Genomic DNA, 20,350 nt, shown 5'->3' on the forward strand with positions numbered 1-20,350 from the left:
CACTGATCTCTCATCCCAGCTACATTCTTTCAGAGCACAAAGGAGGGGGTCACATCTGCATACATGACACACACAAGAGATAGAACTAAAGGTTCCAGCGTTCTCACACGCATACACGTATCTCTCTAAAATCGCTTACATTTTAACCATTTGTACACAACACATGCATATCATTCTCTCACTTTCTTTTAACTCTTAGAATCTTTATTTGCCTGCTTAACTTATGCTTTCTTTAATTTGTTCTGATATATTTTGCATCCAATGTATTGTAATACCATACTTCTCATACTGTACATTCTATGATCAGACGGGCAGCTATAGTGCTCATCCCATCTTCCCTCTCTGACAACATATAAAGTATTCTGCTTTAACTCTCATTTCTCTGTTTCTTGACATTACTGGTTGTAGTGCCTGACCCCCAATTCATCCCACAACTTATCAAAATGTCCCTTTCTGTCTAGTGTTAATTGTCACCCTTGATCCACCCTGCTCACATAGATAGCTGTTTCTCTAGCTGTTTACTCTGCATGATTCTTAACCACTTCCCACCCGGCCAATGCACATATACGGCCGGGTGGGAGCCGTCTACTCCTGATAGGACGTTCAGGAACGTCCATCAGAATGAGTGGGATCGCGCGCGCGCGTGCCCGCGCAGCGGTGTGATCCCGATGCGCCCGCGTCACCCGGACACAGCGCATCTCAGATCGGCAGGAGGGCTCTGTGATTGGCCCTCCTGATCACATGACGGCCGTGTCCAATCACGGCCTTCATGTGATGTAAACAAACAGCCGGTTGCTAGGCAATTGGCTCCTCCTCTCCTCACACAGAAGTCATCGCTGAGGAGAGGAGAGCAGATCGCTGCAGCCGGCTGATGATCAGTGCGTATGAGCTGTTTTTTACAGCTTTTTACTCACTGATCACCAGTCTAGTGTACACACAAATCACCACACAGTAAACACACCACACAGTATAAACACAATGTCCCCACACATGTCCCCAAAACATACATGTCCCCAAATAATAAAAACACATGTCCCTAATAATAAAAACATGTCCCCCACATATGTCCCACTAAAATCACATGTCCCAATGATTATCTGCACACATATGTATACGTGATCACCTGCACACATATGTACATGATCATTTGCGTACATATGTCCGTGATCACACAAACCAATTATTATACACTTAACGGAATTTTTTTACCAAAAACATGTAGCAGAATACATTTTGGCTTAAATTTATGACAAAATTTGATTTTATTGGATTTCTTTTAAAATAGAAAAAAGAAAATATTGTTTTTTTTTCCAAATTTCCGCTTTTTTGCGCTTTTATTGCAAAAAATAAAAAACGGAGTCGTGAATAAATACCACCAAAATAAAGCTCTATTTGTGCGAACAAAATGATAAAAATTTCATTTGGGTACAGTGTAGCATGACCGCGCAATTGTCACTGAAAGCGCTAGAGCGATGAAAGCTGAAAATTGGGCTGGGAAGGAAGGGGGCGAAAGTGCCCTTTATTGTAGTGGTTAATCCCTGTGGACTTTGGTAATCCAGTTACCCATTGTGGATCCCTGTCCCCTTTAACTGTTAATCTAGGGGCTCAGTATAGGCAGAACTGCACCTTCGGTTAATATATAGCGCTCCTTTTGCACTGGGCATTTTTGAGGGTCTCTTACCCTTCATTCCCTTACTTCAGTGGTCATCAACCCTGTCCTCAGGGCCCATCACCAGGCCAGGTTTTATGTATTACCTTGGGGAGATGCAGACTAGAATACTGCAATCACTGAACAGCAAATTATATCACCTGTGATGTATTTCAGTTATCTTGCAAACCTGGCCTGTTAGTGGGCCCTGAGGACAGGGTTGATGAGCCTAAATTAAGCCTTACTTAATTTAATGCCCATAATGGCTGGCCAGTCTTCTCTACGTGTGTCTATACCCTCTGGCCTCTAAACTACTTTATCTAGCAGATGTACAACATATACAGTGCCTTGCGAAAGTATTCGGCCCCCTTGAACTTTTCAACCTTTTGCCACATTTCAGGCTTCAAACATAAAGATATAAAATTTTAATTTTTTGTGAAGAATCACCAACAAGTGGGACACAATTGTGAAGTGGAACGAAATCTATTGGATAATTTAAACTTTTTTAGCAAATAAAAAACTGAAAAGTGGTGCGTGCAAAATTATTCGGCCCCTTTACTTTCAGTGCAGCAAACTCACTCCAGAAGTTCAGGAAGGATCTCTGAATGATCCAATGTTGTCCTAAATGTTGATGGTGATAAATAGAATCCACCTGTGTGTAATCAAGTCTCTGTATAAATGCACCTGCTCTGTGATAGTCTCAGGGTTCTGTTGAAAGCGCAGAGAGCATCATGAAGACCAATGAACACACCAGGCAGGTCCGTAATACTGTTGTGGAGAAGTTTAAAGCCGGATTTGGATACAAAAAGATTTCCCGAGATTTAAACATCCCAAGGAGCACTGTGCAAGCGATCATTTTGAAATGGAAGGAGTATCAGACCACTGCAAATCTACCAAGACCTGGCCGTCCCTCTAAACTTTCAGCTCAGACAAGGAGAAGACTGATCAGAGATGCAGCCAAGAGGCCCATGATCACTCTGGATGAACTGCAGAGAACTACAGCTGAGGTGGGAGAGTCTGTCCATAGGACAACAATCAGTCGTACACTGCACAAATCTGGCCTTTATGGAAGAGTGGCAAGAAGAAAGCCATTTCTCAAAGATATCCATAAAAAGTCTTGTCTAAAGTTTGCCACAAGCCACCTGGGAGACAACCAAACATGTGGAAGAAGGTGCTCTGGTCAGATGAAACCAAAATCGAACTTTTTGCCCACAATGCAAAACGATATGTTTGGCGTAAAAGCAACACAGCTCATCACCCTCAACACACCATCCCCACTGTCAAACATGGTGGTGGCAGCATCATGGTTTGGGCCTGCTTTTCTTCAGCAGGGACAGGGAAGATGGTTAAAATTGAGGGGAAGATGGATGCAGCCAAATACAGGACCATTCTGGATGAAAACCTGTTGGAGTCTGCAAAAGACCTGAAACTGGGACGGAGATTTATCTTCCAACAAGACAATGATCCCAAACATACAGCAAAATCTACAAAGGAATGGTTCACAAATAAACGTATCCAGGTGTTAGAATGGCCAAGTCAAAGTCCAGACCTGAATCCAATCGAGAATCTGTGGAAAGAGCTGAAAACTGCTGTTCACAAACGCTCTCCATCCAACCTCACTGAGCTCAAGCTGTTTTGCAAGGAAGAATGGGCAAGAATTTAAGTCTCTCGATGTGCAAAACTGATAGAGACATACCCCAAGCGACTTTCAGCTGTAATCACAGCAAAAGGTGGCTGTACAAAGTATTAATGCAAGGGGGCCGAATAATTTTGCTAGCCCCACTTTTAATTTTTTTATTAGTTAAAAAAGTTTCAAAAATTCAATAGATTTCGTTCCACTTCACAATTGTGTCCCACTTGTTGGTGATTCTTCACAAAAAAAAAATTGGATATCTTTATGTTTGAAGCCTGAAATGTGGCAAAAGGTTGAAAAGTTCAAGGGGGCCGAATACTTTCGCAAGGCACTGTACCTATGAACAGCACTATTCTTCCCTTTCTTATCTCTAACACTCCGATGGACAGTAGACATTGACAACATAACATATAACCACCAATCAATACAGTTTGATTAAGGGGTGTAAAATAGGTACCCTTTGTCCCGAAAATGCCTTACCGATCAAGGAAGTCGGATAACTTAAATGTAAACAAAAGGCTTACCTCAGCCGGCTGATTATCAGAAATTCCTGGATCGTTTCAAGCGCCTCCTTTCAGATACTCAGGGTCACCTGTAAAGCCCCTCCTGGCTGGCTTACCACCTGAGTCAGACATTTTATAGATAGGCAACTCCTATCCTCATATTGATTAGTGGTTCCAAATTAATAACTACAGTATTAACTGCAGTAGGGAACAGACACAAAATATATGCTCAGGATCTTTCCAAATAACTGTTCTGTTTTATTATGATGCAATTGTAGGTTTTTATACACATGATTAGATAGGTATCACATTAATATTACAATTGTACATTCATGGTAACAAGGGGCATTACATAGGCAGGCTAATTCTAATCAGGACTCGAAAGAATGCAAACATGTACAGAAAACATTATTAGTGCCGTGTGCACAGTGAGGGCAGTGTGCAATACATATAAAATAGAATACAATTATATACAGAACTTACAAATTTCCATTACAACAGTAAAGAGCCTATGACCTAGACTCTTTGCGATGTGATTACTGTCCAATCATAGCCGATCACAGTGTAAATAGGAAGTGCCGGTTATCGGCATTCTTCTATTCACGTTGACACACGCTTGAGTAGAGGAGAGCCAATAAGCAGCTCTCCTGACTGGGGGACTGTGCTGATAATCAGTCCATTTATTATCAGTGCAGTCCCATTAGCGATGCCTGTCAGTGCCCACCATTGATGCCCAGCAGTGATGCCAAACAGTGCCCACAAGTGGTGCCAATCAGTGCCCAGTGATGCCAATCAGTGCCCATCACTGATGCCTGTCAGTGCCACTCATAAGTACCATATCTCAGTGCCCTTCAGTGTTGCCAACATCATTGAAGGAGAAAAATTACTTATTTACAAAATTTTGTTACAGAAACTGAAGAAAAAAGTTGTTGTTTTTTCCCCCAAGATTTTTGGTCTTTTTTCATGTGTTTACCAAAAAAAAAATTAAAATTCAGTGGTGATTAAATTACACCAAAAGAATGCTCTATCTGTCTCAAAAAAAATGATAACATATTGCTTGACTACAGCATTGCTTGACTACAGCATTGCGTGACGCGTAATTGTCAATTCAAAGTGCAACAGCACTGAAAGCTGAAAAATGGCCTGGGCAGGAAAGGGGTGAAAGTGCCCAGCATTGAAGTGGTTAAAAAAGGTGGACATTTGAACACACAGGACGATGTTATATAGTATTAAAATGATAATTCCAGGTGCAGAAAATGTACATGTGTACAATGATTACAATGATGGATGAACAGCTCTAAAGGTTGAGATTTGTGACCATATTTAGAGAAATAAAAGCTCCAAATCACATGATCACTATTTTATGCCAATTGTTGGAATAGCTACCATGTACATTCAGGAAATATTCCCTAAAATGAGTCAAAGAAAACCATAATGTGCAAACTGTATAGGTGACATTTTAAATTCCCAGATGAATGTCAGCATATTAGATTTGTCACCATGGCTAGACATTACTGAAAACAGCAGCTAATGATTTCACAGATATCAATTTTAACAGGAATGTAATTTGAACAGAAATGAAAATTGTCACAATGAGGAAAATCCCACTTTGTTAAGAACTAGTAGATGTGTTTGCAGAGAGGTCAGCAGCAGCCAGTTCTAATCTCACACACTGTGTTTCAGTATCTCACACCACCCTGTGAGGGGACTAACCCTGGAATCCTGCTAATTAAACTGGCAGCACTTTAATGATGATTAGCCACAATCCTTTCAGTCAGTGATTGGAGAGAGGAGACCCCACTGACTCTTAGAGACAGGACCTGGGGGGGGGTGTCTGGGGGCGTGTGTCTGTACAGGCTGGCCTGGGAGTTCAGGGGTTAACTATTGTCAGCCCAAATAACAAAAAGGCCCAGCTGGTAGAAAGGACATCCTCATGCTTGGTGCTCCAGGCTTGCACTGAGCTACTGTACTATATTGGCTTCCAGGGACAGGCATTTGGGATGGAGGAATTGGCTAGAGAGAGCATCAGCTTGCTGGCCAACCCTGGTGGGGAATGTGGAAGCCCCAATCTGTCCTCCATGGCAGCTATATTCATCATGTTAAAGTCTGCGCTGGGAGCTGGGCTCCTCAACTTCCCCTGGGCATTCAACAAAGCAGGTGGAACTCACGCCTCTGTTCTGGTGGAACTGGTAAGTAAAGATCTTCTGTACCCAAAACTGACCATGCATGTTACAATCTGAATGTACAGCTTAGAACTATATGAGTGGGCTGCAAGTGGGCAGACTTGCGTAATATCCAAGGTTATGAGAATTGGATAAGTTTGTCGCCTTCATTATATTCAAGCATATTCTAAGGCTGGCCACACACTTTACAGTCTGACTGTACAATCTGTTAACTTTAGGACTATAGAGAAGCCATTAGGCGTGTAGACTTTGATACGATCTAATATGGTCTTCAACATTTGTGTGAAGATGTTATTGGCTTTAATTCGATTAAAGGCTGATTATTAAGATGACCACGCATGCCCCAATCTGATTGTACAAGATGTTCAATTTTGAACTCTGCAGCAATCAAAGTGGATAACACTTTAATAAAAAATGGATGTGCGAATCATGGTTTGATAATGTGGACACTTTCACTAGAATCAAGCAAATTGTAAAGTTGGGCACACATGCTAATTGTACAGGTCTGTTAAATCTTGGGCTATGCAGATTCCATAAACTGTGCAGAATACCCTTTTAAACCCAGTGTGGGTCAAAAAATTGAATGATGTGGGAATTGTTTTGATAAGTTGAATATTTTCTTTTGATTTTTTTTTTTTTTTATATATCCAAATTTCTAGAGAATGGTTGATCTATAAAATATTCTATGCATGTGTGCACACAAACACTATTGTTCCCAATTATTAAAGTTGAAGTGTCAGTGCAGTGTTAGAGGAGCAAGCCAAAATACTATACCTTTTTATAATTGGAAGCAATAGTGGGGGGAATTCGATAATACTGCTGCGCCATTTTTTTGGCATCAATCCCTCTGGTTTATGCATTGCGCCACATTTATGGAGCATTTTTGACACTTGTGGTTCTGACAGCGACTCGTGCACCAAAATGTAGGTAGTTCCAAAATGTTTCACTTTTATATTGTGACGCAATAAATAAAAAACACCAACAGTTCATATCTTCCATAAGTGGAGCTAATTTAGAACAACTCTGTTTTGGCATACAGAGAGGGAAAGAAACTGGTGCAGACAGATTCTGCAAAAGTGTTCCACCTACATTCTAAAAGTGGGCCAAATTCAAGTACATGTTCTAGACAGGTCCATGAATTTGGTGCATGCTGTGCTACTATTAGCCCTTGTACACATGGTCGGACATTCCAACAACAAAATCCGGATTTTTTCCGACGGATTTTGTCCGAAACTGGTGTTGCATACACACGGTCGGACAAAGTTGTTGGAAAATCCGATCATTCGAAATGTGATGACGTTCGTTCGTTACGACGGGACTACGTTGAGGCTAGTAGCCAATAGCTTTGGTCTCGCAATTTGATCTGAGCATGCGTGGCACTTTGTCCAACTGGAATTCTCTGAAAACGATCAGACAAAGTCCGATCAGATCATGTTGTCGGAAAATGTTATATCCAGCTCTCAAACTTTGTTGGTCGGACATTCCGACGGAAAAAGTCTGATGAAGCCCACACACGGTCGGATTATCCGACAACGCGGTCCGATCGGGCATTTTCCGTCGGAATGTCCGACCGCATGTACACAAGGGCTTAGAACTCATGAGAGACACTTTTGCAAAATCTGTCTGTGTTAGTCATGCTCTTCCATGCCGATTTGTAGGTATCAACTTACACCCCCCCCCTCGCAACACACAGACATATAATATAGTTTAAAAAAAAATCTATGTAGAGTTTCAGCCCAGGTTCACTTTGATGCAATTTGGCATGTGATTTGACATGCCAAATTGGCGGTTATTGTCGGCAATAGCACTGTCCAAATCGATGCTCTGAGAACTTTGCAGCACCGCACCAATTTCCAAAAGTATTTTCTGTGATACTTTTGCCGACTTCAATAGACATCTGTGCAGGAACCTGCACGGATGTCTCTGAAATTGCCCCCAAAGTCGGACTGAACTTGCACGATTTTCAGTTCTGCAGCAGTGTGAACTAATGCCGCGTACACACGAGCGGACTGTATGGCGTACTTAGTCCGTCGAAACACATTTCAGCGGACAATCCGCTCGTGTGTGGGCTTCAGCGGACTTTTTCAGCGTGCAGTCCGGCGTACTAAGAATTTCGGATTTTTCAAAATTCTGTCCGTCGTACTTTGGTTTCAGCGGACAATCCGCTCGTCAGTATGCTAGTTCGACGGACTAAGAATGGCGCATGCCCAGAAAGGATTTACACGGCGGAAGGGTGCTTTGCTGTGTCTTGGACTTCCTATTTCTAGTCCCGTCGTACGTGCTGTACACGTCATCGCGCAAGCTTTCGACGGACTGTTTGTGCATCCGTGTGTGGTCAAGTCTGTTCAGTCGAAAGTACGACGGACTGTCCGTCGGACTGTATGACGAACTAAGTACGCCATACAGTCCGCTCGTGTGTACGCGGCATTAGGCTTAATCCCAACTAAAGGCAACTTGTAAGACACAGATGTACCACTTACCTTTCCAGTGCCCCAGGTCTTTCAACTCAATGGTGCTGCAGATCTCTAGCACAGCCTGCCTTTAGGATAGAGCTCTAATGAAAGGTTGGTTTTACTTCTTAATGAAAACACCTGTGCTTCTACCTGAAAATGTGCAAAATGTAACCTGTTCTACTGGCCATACACAAGGAAGGAAGTTGGATAGAAGTTTTAACCAGCTTTCCAGCATAAAAATTATTGAATGGGTCAAGTCAACCTACTACCAACAATTTATACATTTCTAAGGCAAGGATGTTGGTAGGTTTCCTTGACACGTTCAGTTGTTTCTGCAACTAAAAACAGGTTGACAGAGGTCGTGAAATGGGGAATCTGACACTAGACTCTTTCTTGATGGTTGGGTGTCTTCTTTTCAGCTACACCATCTGAGCATTGAACTGATTGGGGATCACTGCGCTCTCTCACAAGTGAGGGGGGGGGGAATTGTTGCCAAAAAAAAACTATTGAATGTCAAAGCCCTGTTTAAATGACATTTACAGTGAAAAATTCTGTAGGCTTCTACTTCTTAACTCTATTTCTGAAAAATGCTGAGTTCCTGCCTGTCATGTGGCTGCTTTGGTTTGATGAGTCACTGACCTGAAATGAGAATTGGAATCTGGACACTTTAATGACACTCATGTGCTGCTTGTTTGTTCTGCAGCAGTGAATCAGATGCGTTGTAGCCAGAGACAGGCAGGTAAAAGACTTTATTGGAATGAGGCCATTAAGAGTAACCAGTATTTCTCTCCTGACAGGTGTACTTGTCACCTTAAGGCCGGGTTTACACTGGTATGGCACGACTGTCATCTTCCTTTGCCCTGCAACATCGGTCCTACATCCATCTGACTTGAACAAGATAAGATTTTGCTCCAACTTTGACATGTCTGACTTGTCCTTTGACCAATCAAAACGATCCCCATGTGACAAATTCATTTCATGTCATGTCAGATGTCACAAGTCAGATGGTTAGGACAAAGATCCAACTTTGATCCAACTTCAATGATATTCTATGGACTTAAGTAGGACCAAAGTAGTGCAGGAACCTTTTTCAAGGTCGGACTGACTTGTGTAGGACCAGCTAAGACGGCTCTCCTAGGGAACCATTGATTTACACACATCATGTGAAATGTTTTCCCAGTCGGAGTGTATGTGGTACCAGTCTGAACCCTGCCTTAGCCCATGTTCACAATGGGCCGATTTGAGCCTATGCCGGCAATGGCACCATCCTAAAAGTAGTTTCAATAGACATATGTGCAGGAACCCGTACAGATGTCTGTCATATCACCCCTGAAGTCGGACTGAAATGTCGATTTAAATTTGCGCAAGTTCAACTGAACTCGCAGGATTTCAAACCTCAGTGTTGACATGGGCTCTGGCAGAGATGTGTCGCCGATGAGGCCAATTGCGATGGTAATCAAAAAGGCTTGGTGAAGGGCTGCACTGAGGTTTGAGCCTAGGTTCACACTGAACGCGGGTTTGAAATCCTGCGAGTTCAGCTGAACTCAGATTTGGCATGCGATTTGACATGTTAAATCGGCCCAATGTGAACGTAGACTCCACGTCCATACCGCACACACTGGGTTTGATTTTACTAAAACTTGAGTGCAAAATCTGGTGCAGCTATACATGGTAGCCAATTGGCTTCTAATTTCAATTTGTTCAATTAAGCTTTGACAAAAAAAAGAAAAAAAAAAACCTGGAAGCTGATTGGTTTCTATGCAGAGCTGCCCCAGATTTTACACTTTCTAGTTTTAGTTAATCAATCCCACTGTCCTCAGAGCTACTGAGCATGGTAAAACCACACGTTACTGAGCTCCCTGCCTGGCTATTGTACCTGACACACAGGTAGATGCAGAGGCTGAGCTGCCCCAATCTGTGACATGAAGCCTGTCAAGGGTGTATGTTCAGCATCAATGAGAACAGCGTTGCTGGCCACTGCACCTGCCCATCTGGTGCAGTGGCTGGTCAGGAGAATTTTACCAAGCTCCTTGTATCTTAAAAAAAGGAGCACAAATGGGTGCCCCGGGCAGCATCCACCCCCAAAGATGGCCCTTGACTTTTTTTATTTTTTTTTGAGCGAGTTTTGCATTGTCATTCAGGCATACGAGAATGCAAAACCTGCTTGAAGCAGTTTTAATGCAGGACAAATTCATGTCCGGGTTAAGGGGTAGGCAGAAGCAGTGACTGCCTTTGGCTCTTCAGCAGGACAAGGGGTTACAAAAATGCAGCACCTGCAACCTATATTTCTGAAGTAGCTCACATCTCATGGGAAGGGAGGGTGCACATTGCCATTTTCGCTTTGGGTGCTATTGTACCTTGTACCACTACTGGTCACATGTACAGTGCATTCGAAAAGTATTCACAGCGCTTCACTTTTTCCATATTTTGTTTTGTTACAGGCTTATTCCAAGATTGATTAAATTCATTAACTTTCTCAAAATTCTATAAACAATACCCCATAATGACACAGTGAAGGACGTTTGCTTGAAATCTTTGCAAATTTATTACAAATAACAAAAGGAAAAAATCCCATGTACATAAGTATTCACAGCCTTTGCCATGATGATCAAAATTTAGCGCAGGTGCATCCTGTTTCCACTGATCATCCTCAAGATGTTTCTTGAAGTCCACCTGTGGTAAATTCAGTTGATTGGACATGATTTGGAAAGACACACACACCTGTCTATATAAGGTCCTACAGGTAACAGTGCATGTCAGAGCACAACCCAAGCCATGAAGTCCAAGGAATTGTCTGTAGACCTCTGAGACAGGATTGTATGGAGGCACAGATCTGGGGAAGGGTATAGAAAAATTTCTGCAGCAGGTCCCAATGAGCACAGTGGCCTCCATCATCCGTAAATAGAAGAAGTTTGGAACTACCAGGACTCTTCCCAGAGTGGACTGAGCGATCGGGGCAGAAGGGCTTTAGTCAGGGAGGGGACCAATAATCTGATGGTCACTCTGACAGAGCTCCAGCGTTTCTCTGTAGAAAGAGGAGAACCTTCCAGGAGAACAACCATCTCTGCAGCACTCCACCAATCAGACCTGTTTATTTTTATTTTTTTATAAATTTGCAAAGATTTCAAACAAACTTCTTTCACGTTGTCATTATGCGCTTGCTGACCAGCCGCCACAGTTACACTGCGGCAGGTTGGCACGGCTGCACAAATCGACGTAACTGTAGGTCAGCTCTTTAACCACTTTCAGACCGGACCATTTTGCTGCCTTAGGCTGCTTTCACACTGGGGCGGTATTCAGGCGTTACAGCGCTAAAAATAGCGCCTGTGTAAAGCCTGAAAAAAACCGGCCCCTTTAACTCCAGTGTGAAAGCCGGAGGGCTTTCACACTGGAGCGATGCGCTGGCAGGACGGTGAAAAAAGTCCTGCTAGCCGCATCTTTGCAGCGGTGAAGGAGCGGTGTATTCACCGCTCCTAAACCACTCCTACCCATTGAAATCAATGGGACACCGCGGCAATACCGCCGGCAAAGCGCCGCTGCAGCGGCGCTTTGCGGGCAGGTTTAACCCCTTTTCGGCCGCTAGCGGGGGTTAAAACCACCCCGCATCGCCCGCACACCGCCGCTAAAACGACGGTAAAGCGCCGCTAAAAATAGCGGCACTTTACCGCCGACGCCGCTCCCGCTGCAGTGTGAAAGCAGCCTTAAGACCAGACCACTTTTTGCGATTCGGCACTGCGTCGCTTTAACTAACAATTGCGCGGTCGTGTGACGTGGCTCCCAAACAAAATCGAAGTCCTTTTTTTCCCCACAAATAGAGCTTTCTTTTGGTGGTATTTGATCACCCCTGTGGTTTTTAGTTTTTTGTGCTTTAAACAAAAATAGAGCGACAATTTTGAAAAAAAACGCATTATTTTTTACTTTTTGCTATAATAAATATCCCCCAAAAATATATAAAAAACAGTTTTTTCCCTCAGTTTAGGCTGATACATATTCTTCTACATATTTTTGGTGAAAAAAAATCGAAATAAGCGATTATTGATTGGTTTGCGCAAAAGTTATAGCGTTTACAAAATAGGGGATAGTTTTATGGCATTTTTATTAATAATTTTTTTTTTACTAGTAATGGCGGCGATCAGTGATTTTTATTGTGACTTCGACATTATGGCGGACTCATTGGACATTTTTTACACATTTTTGGGACCATTGTCATTTATAAAGCAATCAGTGCTATACAAAATGCAGTGATTCCTGTGTAAATGACACTGGCAGTGAAGGGGTTAACCAGGGGGTGGCAGTGTAGGGGTTAAGTGTTCCTAGGGGCGTGTTACTAACTGTGGGGGGCTGGGCTTTGTGTTAGTGAACACTGATCTCTGCTCCAATCACATGGAGCAGAGATCAGTGTCACTTGTTGCTAGGCAGAATGGGGAGATGCTGTTTACAACGGCATCTCCCCGTTCAGCCACCCCGTGAGACGATTGCGGGTATCCCCGCGGCGATCGAGTCTGCGGGACCTGCAACCGGACTCACGGGGGTCCTGACCGGCACGCGAGCGCGCCGCCGGCGGGGCGCCCACGCGATGGCAGGGCGGCATATTAACATGGACGTACCTGTACGCCAATATGCCTGCCTGTGCCATTCTGCCGACGTACATCGGCGTGCGCCGGTCGGGAAGTGGTTAAGACACTATAGCAGGCACGCCCACAGCGTGTCACTGGAGCTGGTGCGTGTGGGTGGCGGGCACGATGTCTGCTGGGCACCTGCGATCACTCCTGACAGAAAGAGGAACTGTGTGTGTAAACACACAAATTCCAGTTCTGTCAGGGGAGTAGAGACAGATCATGTGTTCCTACCCCCCCGCCCCACAGTTAGAAGCACACATAGGGAACACAGTAAACCCCTTGATCGTCCCCTAGTGTTAACCCCTTCCCTGCCAATGTCATTTATACAGTAATCAGTGGCTATTTATACCTCTGATCGCTGTATAAATGTCAATGGTCCCAAAAAGTGTCCGCCACAATGTCGCAGTCCCAATTAAAAATCACAGATTGCCGTTATTGCTAGTAATAATAATAATAATAACAATGACAAATCTTTCCTCTAGTTTGTAGACACTATAACTTTTGCACAAACCAATCAATATACGCTTATTGCGATTATTTATTTATTTTTTTACCAAAAATATGTAGAAAACATATCGGCCTAAACAAATGTTATTTTTATTTAAGAGAAAAATAAATATATATATAATATATATATATATATATATATATATATTTATTTTTCTCTTAAATAAAAATAACATTTGTTTAGGCCGATATGTTTTCTATCTATTTTTTGGTAAAAAAAATAAAAAATAAAAAATAATCGCAATAAGCGTATATTGATTGGTTTGTGCAAAAGTTATAGTGTCTACAAACTAGGGGAAAGATTTGTCATTGTTATTATTATTATTATTACTAGCAATAACGGCAATCTGTGATTTTTAATTGGGACTGCGACATTGTGGCGGACACTTTTTGGGACCATTGACATTTATACAGCGATCAGAGGTATAAATAGCCACTGATTACTGTATAAATGACATTGGCAGGGAAGGGGTTAACACTAGGGGACGATCAAGGGGTTTACTGTGTTCCCTATGTGTGCTTCTAACTGTGGGGCGGGGGGGTAGGAACACATGATCTGTCTCTACTCCCCTGACAGAACTGGAATTTGTGTGTTTACACACACAGTTCCTCTTTCTGTCAGGAGTGATCGCAGGTGCCCAGCAGACATCGTGCCCGCCACCCACACGCACCGGCTCCAGTGACACGCTGTGGGCGTGCCTGCTATAGTGTCTTAACCACTTCCCGACCGGCGCACGCCGATGTACGTCGGCAGAATGGCACAGGCAGGCATATTGGCGTACAGGTACGTCCATGTTAATATGCCGCCCTGCCATCGCGTGGGCGCCCCGCCGGCGGCGCGCTCGCGTGCCGGTCAGGACCCCCGTGAGTCCGGTTGCAGGTCCCGCAGACTCGATCGCCGCGGGGATACCCGCAATCGTCTCACGGGGTGGCTGAACGGGGAGATGCCGTTGTAAACAGCATCTCCCCATTCTGCCTAGCAACAAGTGACACTGATCTCTGCTCCATGTGATTGGAGCAGAGATCAGTGTTCACTAACACAAAGCCCAGCCCCCCACAGTTAGTAACACGCCCCTAGGAACACTTAACCCCTACACTGCCACCCCCTGGTTAACCCCTTCACTGCCAGTGTCATTTACACAGGAATCACTGCATTTTGTATAAAAAAAATTTGCAGAGGTGATCAAACACCACCAAAAGAAAGCTCTATTTGTGGTGAAAAAATGCATAAATGTTGCTGGGGTACAGCATCCCACGACCGTGCAATTGTCAGGTAAAGCAACGCAGTGCCATATTGCAAAAAAATTGCCTGGTCAGGAAGGGGGCAAATCCTTCTGGGGCTGAAGTGGTTATGGGGTATTGTTTGTAGAATTTTGAGGAAAGTAATGAATTTAGTCCATTTTGAAATAAGGCTGTAACATAACAAAATGTGCAAAAAGTGAAGCGCTGTGAATACTTTCCAGATACACTGCACCTGTCATTGAATTTGGAATCATCTCAAACAGATGGCTGGTTCGTTTTGAACTAGACAAAATTCACTCATTGTATGGCCAGCTTTAGGGAAGACATAATGACCTTATATCTTACCAAGGTGGGGATTGAGGCTCTGAAGGGTCCCCAAGGGGGTGATAATAAATATTGTGCTTCCGATACTAGGAAGACATGCTTTAATTTATTGATCTAGCTATTTGGAAAATCTGCATGCAACCTGGCTGATCCTTCTCACTGTGGAAGTAATGGATTAACTTTATGAGACTTTATAATTTATTAGGCAAACTACTTGAGAATGAGTGGCAGGTCCAGATGCTTTAGATCATCAATATCTCAATATCTCCTTAGCTGTTATCCCTGCACAAATATCTGCCTATCAATGGCAGGTCCAAAGCTAGTTACAGACGATAAGATATTATTGCCCCGTGAGCAACCAAGCGATGTTAGTGCAGCAATCTCCCCCGCTGGGCTATTGCATTCTGATAAGAGGATCGCCCCTTCCCCCGCCTGTACACACTGATCAACCATTGGCTGCCAGTGATGATCAGATGCTGGTTTTTCAGCATGCCTGTTTGGCAAAAGCCATCATAATACAGCTGTACAGACAGGCCAAAAGTTGTCCGGTTCCTGCCAAACCGAGCACTTTTGGAGGAGTTTCGGTTATGAGGGAATGATTGCAGAGGAACAAAAGCACAGGTTTCTTGACCTGTCTGATCCATCTAACAGTTTTCAAGCTTAGAAGCCACCCATAAACAAAAGAATATCACACAGTCCCTCTAAAAAATGGCCACATTTGGCAGCTGTCATCTCACATCTATATGTAGGTTACCTGGTCTTGGGGGATATCGATGCAGGAAATCTGTTCCAGTTGCTTTTGTTGCCCATCAAGATAAGCAGTATTGTCAGCGTTTAATGCTTCTCCTTCTCCCCTCTTGTAATAGGAATAAACATAAACACTTGGCTGACAGCAACTGCTAAATCTGACCATACATTCCATACAGGGGGAATGGACGAATCTCCCGCAGCGCCTATTGTATTCTGTCAGCTGCCGCCGCCACCTTTTTTATACCCAAACAGCATCTGTATCTTATTATTTAACTGAAAAATTTCCACATTTTCAGTTTCAGGATGTCTAGAAAGAGCTAACCAGACCATCCACAGAGTAAATTTTGACTTTTTTTCCTTTATTTTCCCTTGGTGATTCTGCCAGTAACACACTTTCTGTGCCAGGGTAAAGTTCTTGCCCTAAAATATCAGGATATTAGAAATAAGACAAGACTAAAGCCTCGTATACACGGTACGATTGTTGGCAGGGGGTTGTCCTAAAATATTACCATTGGGACGTTCCTTTTGACAATTGCTGCGCAACTTTCAGCCAACAAATGTTGGATGGCAGGCTAGTAAATTTTCAGCGGACAATAGTTTGATTTTCGTATGGTCAGTACACAAATCCGTCACACAAAAGTCAAAAGTACAAACACGCAAGCTGGGAATCAATTCTCACCAAACAGGAAATTAGCAACTAGCAGAAAGGGTCCAAAGGGTGGTGCTTGAGCTGAAATTCCTTGTCGTACATCACTACGTTCGTGTTTGTTGCACGACAATTGTGTACCGTTAGTATGCAAGACAAGATCCTGGCACACACCCTTTTGACAAAAATCAGACACTCGGTTGCCCAACAATCGTACCGTGTGTACGAGGCTTAAGGAAACCTCCCCTTCTCCTCTTCTCCAAAACATGGGGGACTGGTGTGCTGTAGTCCTCAGTGATCAATAAGAATAATAAATAAATAAAATGTCACTGATAAGTATGCAGCACATGAAGTTATTGGCTGACAGCAGATATTTTTAGCACTCCTCAAAGAGATATAACAGATGAGTTGTTTGAATACACCTCCTCCCAATACCATGCCCCCCCCCCCCCCCCAAAAAAAAAACCACTGTATTCTGACATTGGCACATGTCCAATGATCAGTGGCTGCAACTGATTGGCTGCTGATTGAGGAAATGTTCCATCATGTCCCTTAAACAGAGGTCGACCAAACAATCAGCTTCTGTCAAGCAGGGACAGCCACACACTGATCAAAACTTGACTAGTCCCTGCTTAACCATCTGAATTTCTATACGTTTATGGCCAGCCTAGCTTTCCAGAGAGCTTTCCCACAGACATAGCTGAGATAAGTGGAAATTTCAAAAGTAAAGATTTTTAGATGTCACTAGAAACATTTTAAATGTTCCACTCTATACCTGAGACAACTAAACAATTTTGTATTTTTTCCTCTATCCAGTCTCGGTTGCATGGTTGTCTTAATAACATCATGGGTTCCTGGGCAACTGGAATCCCTACCAGTCTGCCCAAATTTATGCACCTACTCTCAAAAATGAAAGTATAAATAGTATAGAATTAAGCATATACAGTATTCATTAGTACTTTCAATAAAATCGATGTATTAAACAATAAGAAAACATACCATCAATCAAAGCCTAATCAACACAAAGAGCACATAGTTACATAGTAGGTGAGGTTGAAAAAAGACACAAGTCCATCAAGTCCAATCTATGTGTGTGATTATATGTCAGTGTTACCTTGTATATCCCTGTATGTTGTGCTCGTTCAGGTGCTTATCTAATAGTTTCTTGAAACTATCGATGCTCCCCGCTGCCTGTGGAAGGGAATTCCACATCCTTGCCGCTCTTACAGTAAAGAATCCTCTATGTAGTTTAAGTTTAGACCTCTTTTCTTCTAATTTTCATGAGTGACCACGAGTCTTGTTAAACTCCCTTCCGCAAAAAAGTTTTATCCCTATTGTGGGGTCACCAGTACGGTATTTGTAAACTGAAATCCTATCTCTTCTCCAGACAGAATAAATTCAGTGTTATCATCCTCATAACTAACTATCCTCCAGACCCTTTATTAGCTTTGTTGCCCTTCTTTGTACTCTCTCCATTTCCAGTACATCCTTCCTGAGGACTGGTGCCCAGAACTGGACAGCATATTCTAGGTGTGGCTGGACCAGAGTCTTGTGGAGCTGGAGAATTATCGTTTTATCTCTGGAATTAATTCCCTTTTTAATGCATACCAATATTCTGTTTGCTTTGTTGGCAGCAGCCTGACATTGCATGCCATTGCTGAGTCTATCATCTACTAGGACCCCCAGGTCCTTTTCCATCCTAGATCCCCCCAAAGATTGCATTCATATTTTTGCCACCCAAATGCATTATTTTACATTTTTCTACATTGAACCTCATTTGCCATGTAGTTGCCCACCCCATAAATTTATTCAGATCTTTTTGCAAGGTTTCCACATCCTGCGGAGAAGTTACTGCTTAGCTTAGTATCGCCCGCAAATACAGAAATTTAACTGATTACTCTATCCTCCGGTCGTTTACGAACAAATTAAACAGGATTGGGCCGAGCACAGAACACCCCTGACCATTCCGAGTACTCCCCATTTATCACCACCCTCTGAACTCGCCCTTGAAGCCAGTTTTCAATCCATGTATTCCCCCTATGGTCCATGCCAACGGACCTTATTTTGTACAGTAAACGTTTATGGAGAACTGTGTCAAATACTTTTGCAAAATCCAGATACACCACGTCTATGGCCTTCCTTTATCTAGATAGCAACTCACCTCCTCATAGAAGGTTAGTAGATTGGTTTGGCAAGAACGATTCTTCATGAATCTATGATGTCCTTCCTCATTCTTTATGGGGCCAATATGGTCTGTCCTCCATTTTTTACTGTTGACATACTTTTTTGCTCTCCTCCGCTATGTGTCTTTCATGTTCTATCTTAGCCATCCTTATTGTACCCTTACATTTCTTGTTGGATTCTTTATAAAGTCTGAATGCTGAGGATGATCCCTCAACCTTGTATTTTTTGAAGGCCTTTTCTTTTGCTTTTTTATATGCATTTTTACATTGGAGTTAAGCCATCCAGGACTTTTGTTCGCTCTTTTAAATGTATTACCCAATGGGTAATGCCCTTATTTAATATGCTCTTAAAGCAAAATCCTCTCTCCTCCGTGTTCTTTGTTCATAAGATTTTATCCCAATTTATGCCTTCTAGCAAGGTTCGTAGTTTAGGGAAGTTGGCTCTTTTGAAATTCACTGTCTTTGTATTCCCCTTATGTTTCCTATTTGTGTGATTTATACTGAAGTCAATTGACCTGTGATCTCTGTTACCTAAATTCCCCCGTATATCCACATCTGTGATCGGGTCTGTATTGTTGGTAATCAGTAGATCCAGTAACGCTTTATTTCTAGTTGGTGCGTCTACCATCTGACCCATAAAATTGTCCTGCAAGACAGTTAGGAACTGGCGAGCCTTAGATCAATGCGTTGTTCCCTCCGTCCAGTTTATGTCTGGATAATTAAAATCCCCCATTATGATAACACTTCCCATCCTTGCTGCTAATCCAGTTTGTGATAGGAGATCTGTCTCCCCTTCCTTCCTCAGGTATAGGGGGCCTATAGCATACTCCCAGTATTATTTTCCCCTTAGCTTCATCTCTTTTGGAGCTCTACCCATAAGGATTCCACCTCCTCCCTAGCTCCCTTAGTGATGTCATCTCTCACTTTCACTTGTACATTATTCTTGATATATAGGCATACCCCTCCCCCCTTTTTACCCTCTCTATTCTTGCGATAAAGGGTATACCCTTAAAGGGTTACCAGCCAATCATGAAAGCTGTTGAACCAGGTCTCTGAAATTCCCACAAAATCCAAATCCTCCTTGTACAACAGTATCTCTAGTCCACCCATCTTGTCCGCCAAGCTCCTGGCATTGGTGAACATGCTACGTAATTTAGACGCATGTTATCCTCTTATTGGGTGTATCGAGATTGCAGCTAAGACTTGCTACTATACTTAACTTTGGTTTATGTGCTTTGGTCAACCTATCACTAATGCCCCCAATACTACCCTCTGGAATATGTTCTGCGCTGACAATCTCTACCTCTGGACCCTCCCCCCTGCCGCCTAGTTTAAAAATCCCTCTAACCTTTTGGCTATCTTCATTCCCAGCTGATCTCCACCCTCCTCCTTTAGGTGCAGTCCATCCCTTCTATAGTACTGGTTATCGACTGAGAAGTCAGCCCAGTCCTCCAGGAACCCAAAACCCTTCCTTACTAAACCAGCTCTTCAGCCAGTTGTTTACTTCCCTAATCTCCCTCTGCCTTTCTGATGTGGCTCGATGTACCGGTAGTATTCCTGAGAATACTACCTTGGAGGTCCTTTTCCTCAATCTATCTACCAAGTCCCTAAAATCGTTCTTTAGGACACTCCATCTGCCTCTAACTTTGTGATTGGTGC

At 43.0% G+C, this 20,350-nt stretch overlaps 1 protein-coding gene across 1 annotated transcript in view; it reads left to right on the forward strand.

The window, feature by feature from the left end:
- The first annotated feature begins 5,676 nt into the window (after positions 1-5,676).
- The window catches only part of SLC38A8 (solute carrier family 38 member 8), a 121,639-nt gene continuing 106,965 nt past the window's right edge, over positions 5,677-20,350 (forward strand). The window contains exon 1 of the mRNA XM_077455749.1: positions 5,677-5,973. Coding sequence (XP_077311875.1) covers positions 5,785-5,973 — 189 coding nt within the window. The 5' untranslated portion in view covers positions 5,677-5,784. The remainder of the gene's footprint in view (positions 5,974-20,350) is intronic.

This window comes from Lithobates pipiens, unplaced genomic scaffold (genome assembly GCF_037356315.1).
Source record: "Lithobates pipiens isolate NorthernLeopardFrog02 unplaced genomic scaffold, aLitPip1_a1.2 Scaffold_10, whole genome shotgun sequence".
Classification (NCBI taxonomy): domain Eukaryota; kingdom Metazoa; phylum Chordata; class Amphibia; order Anura; family Ranidae; genus Lithobates; species Lithobates pipiens.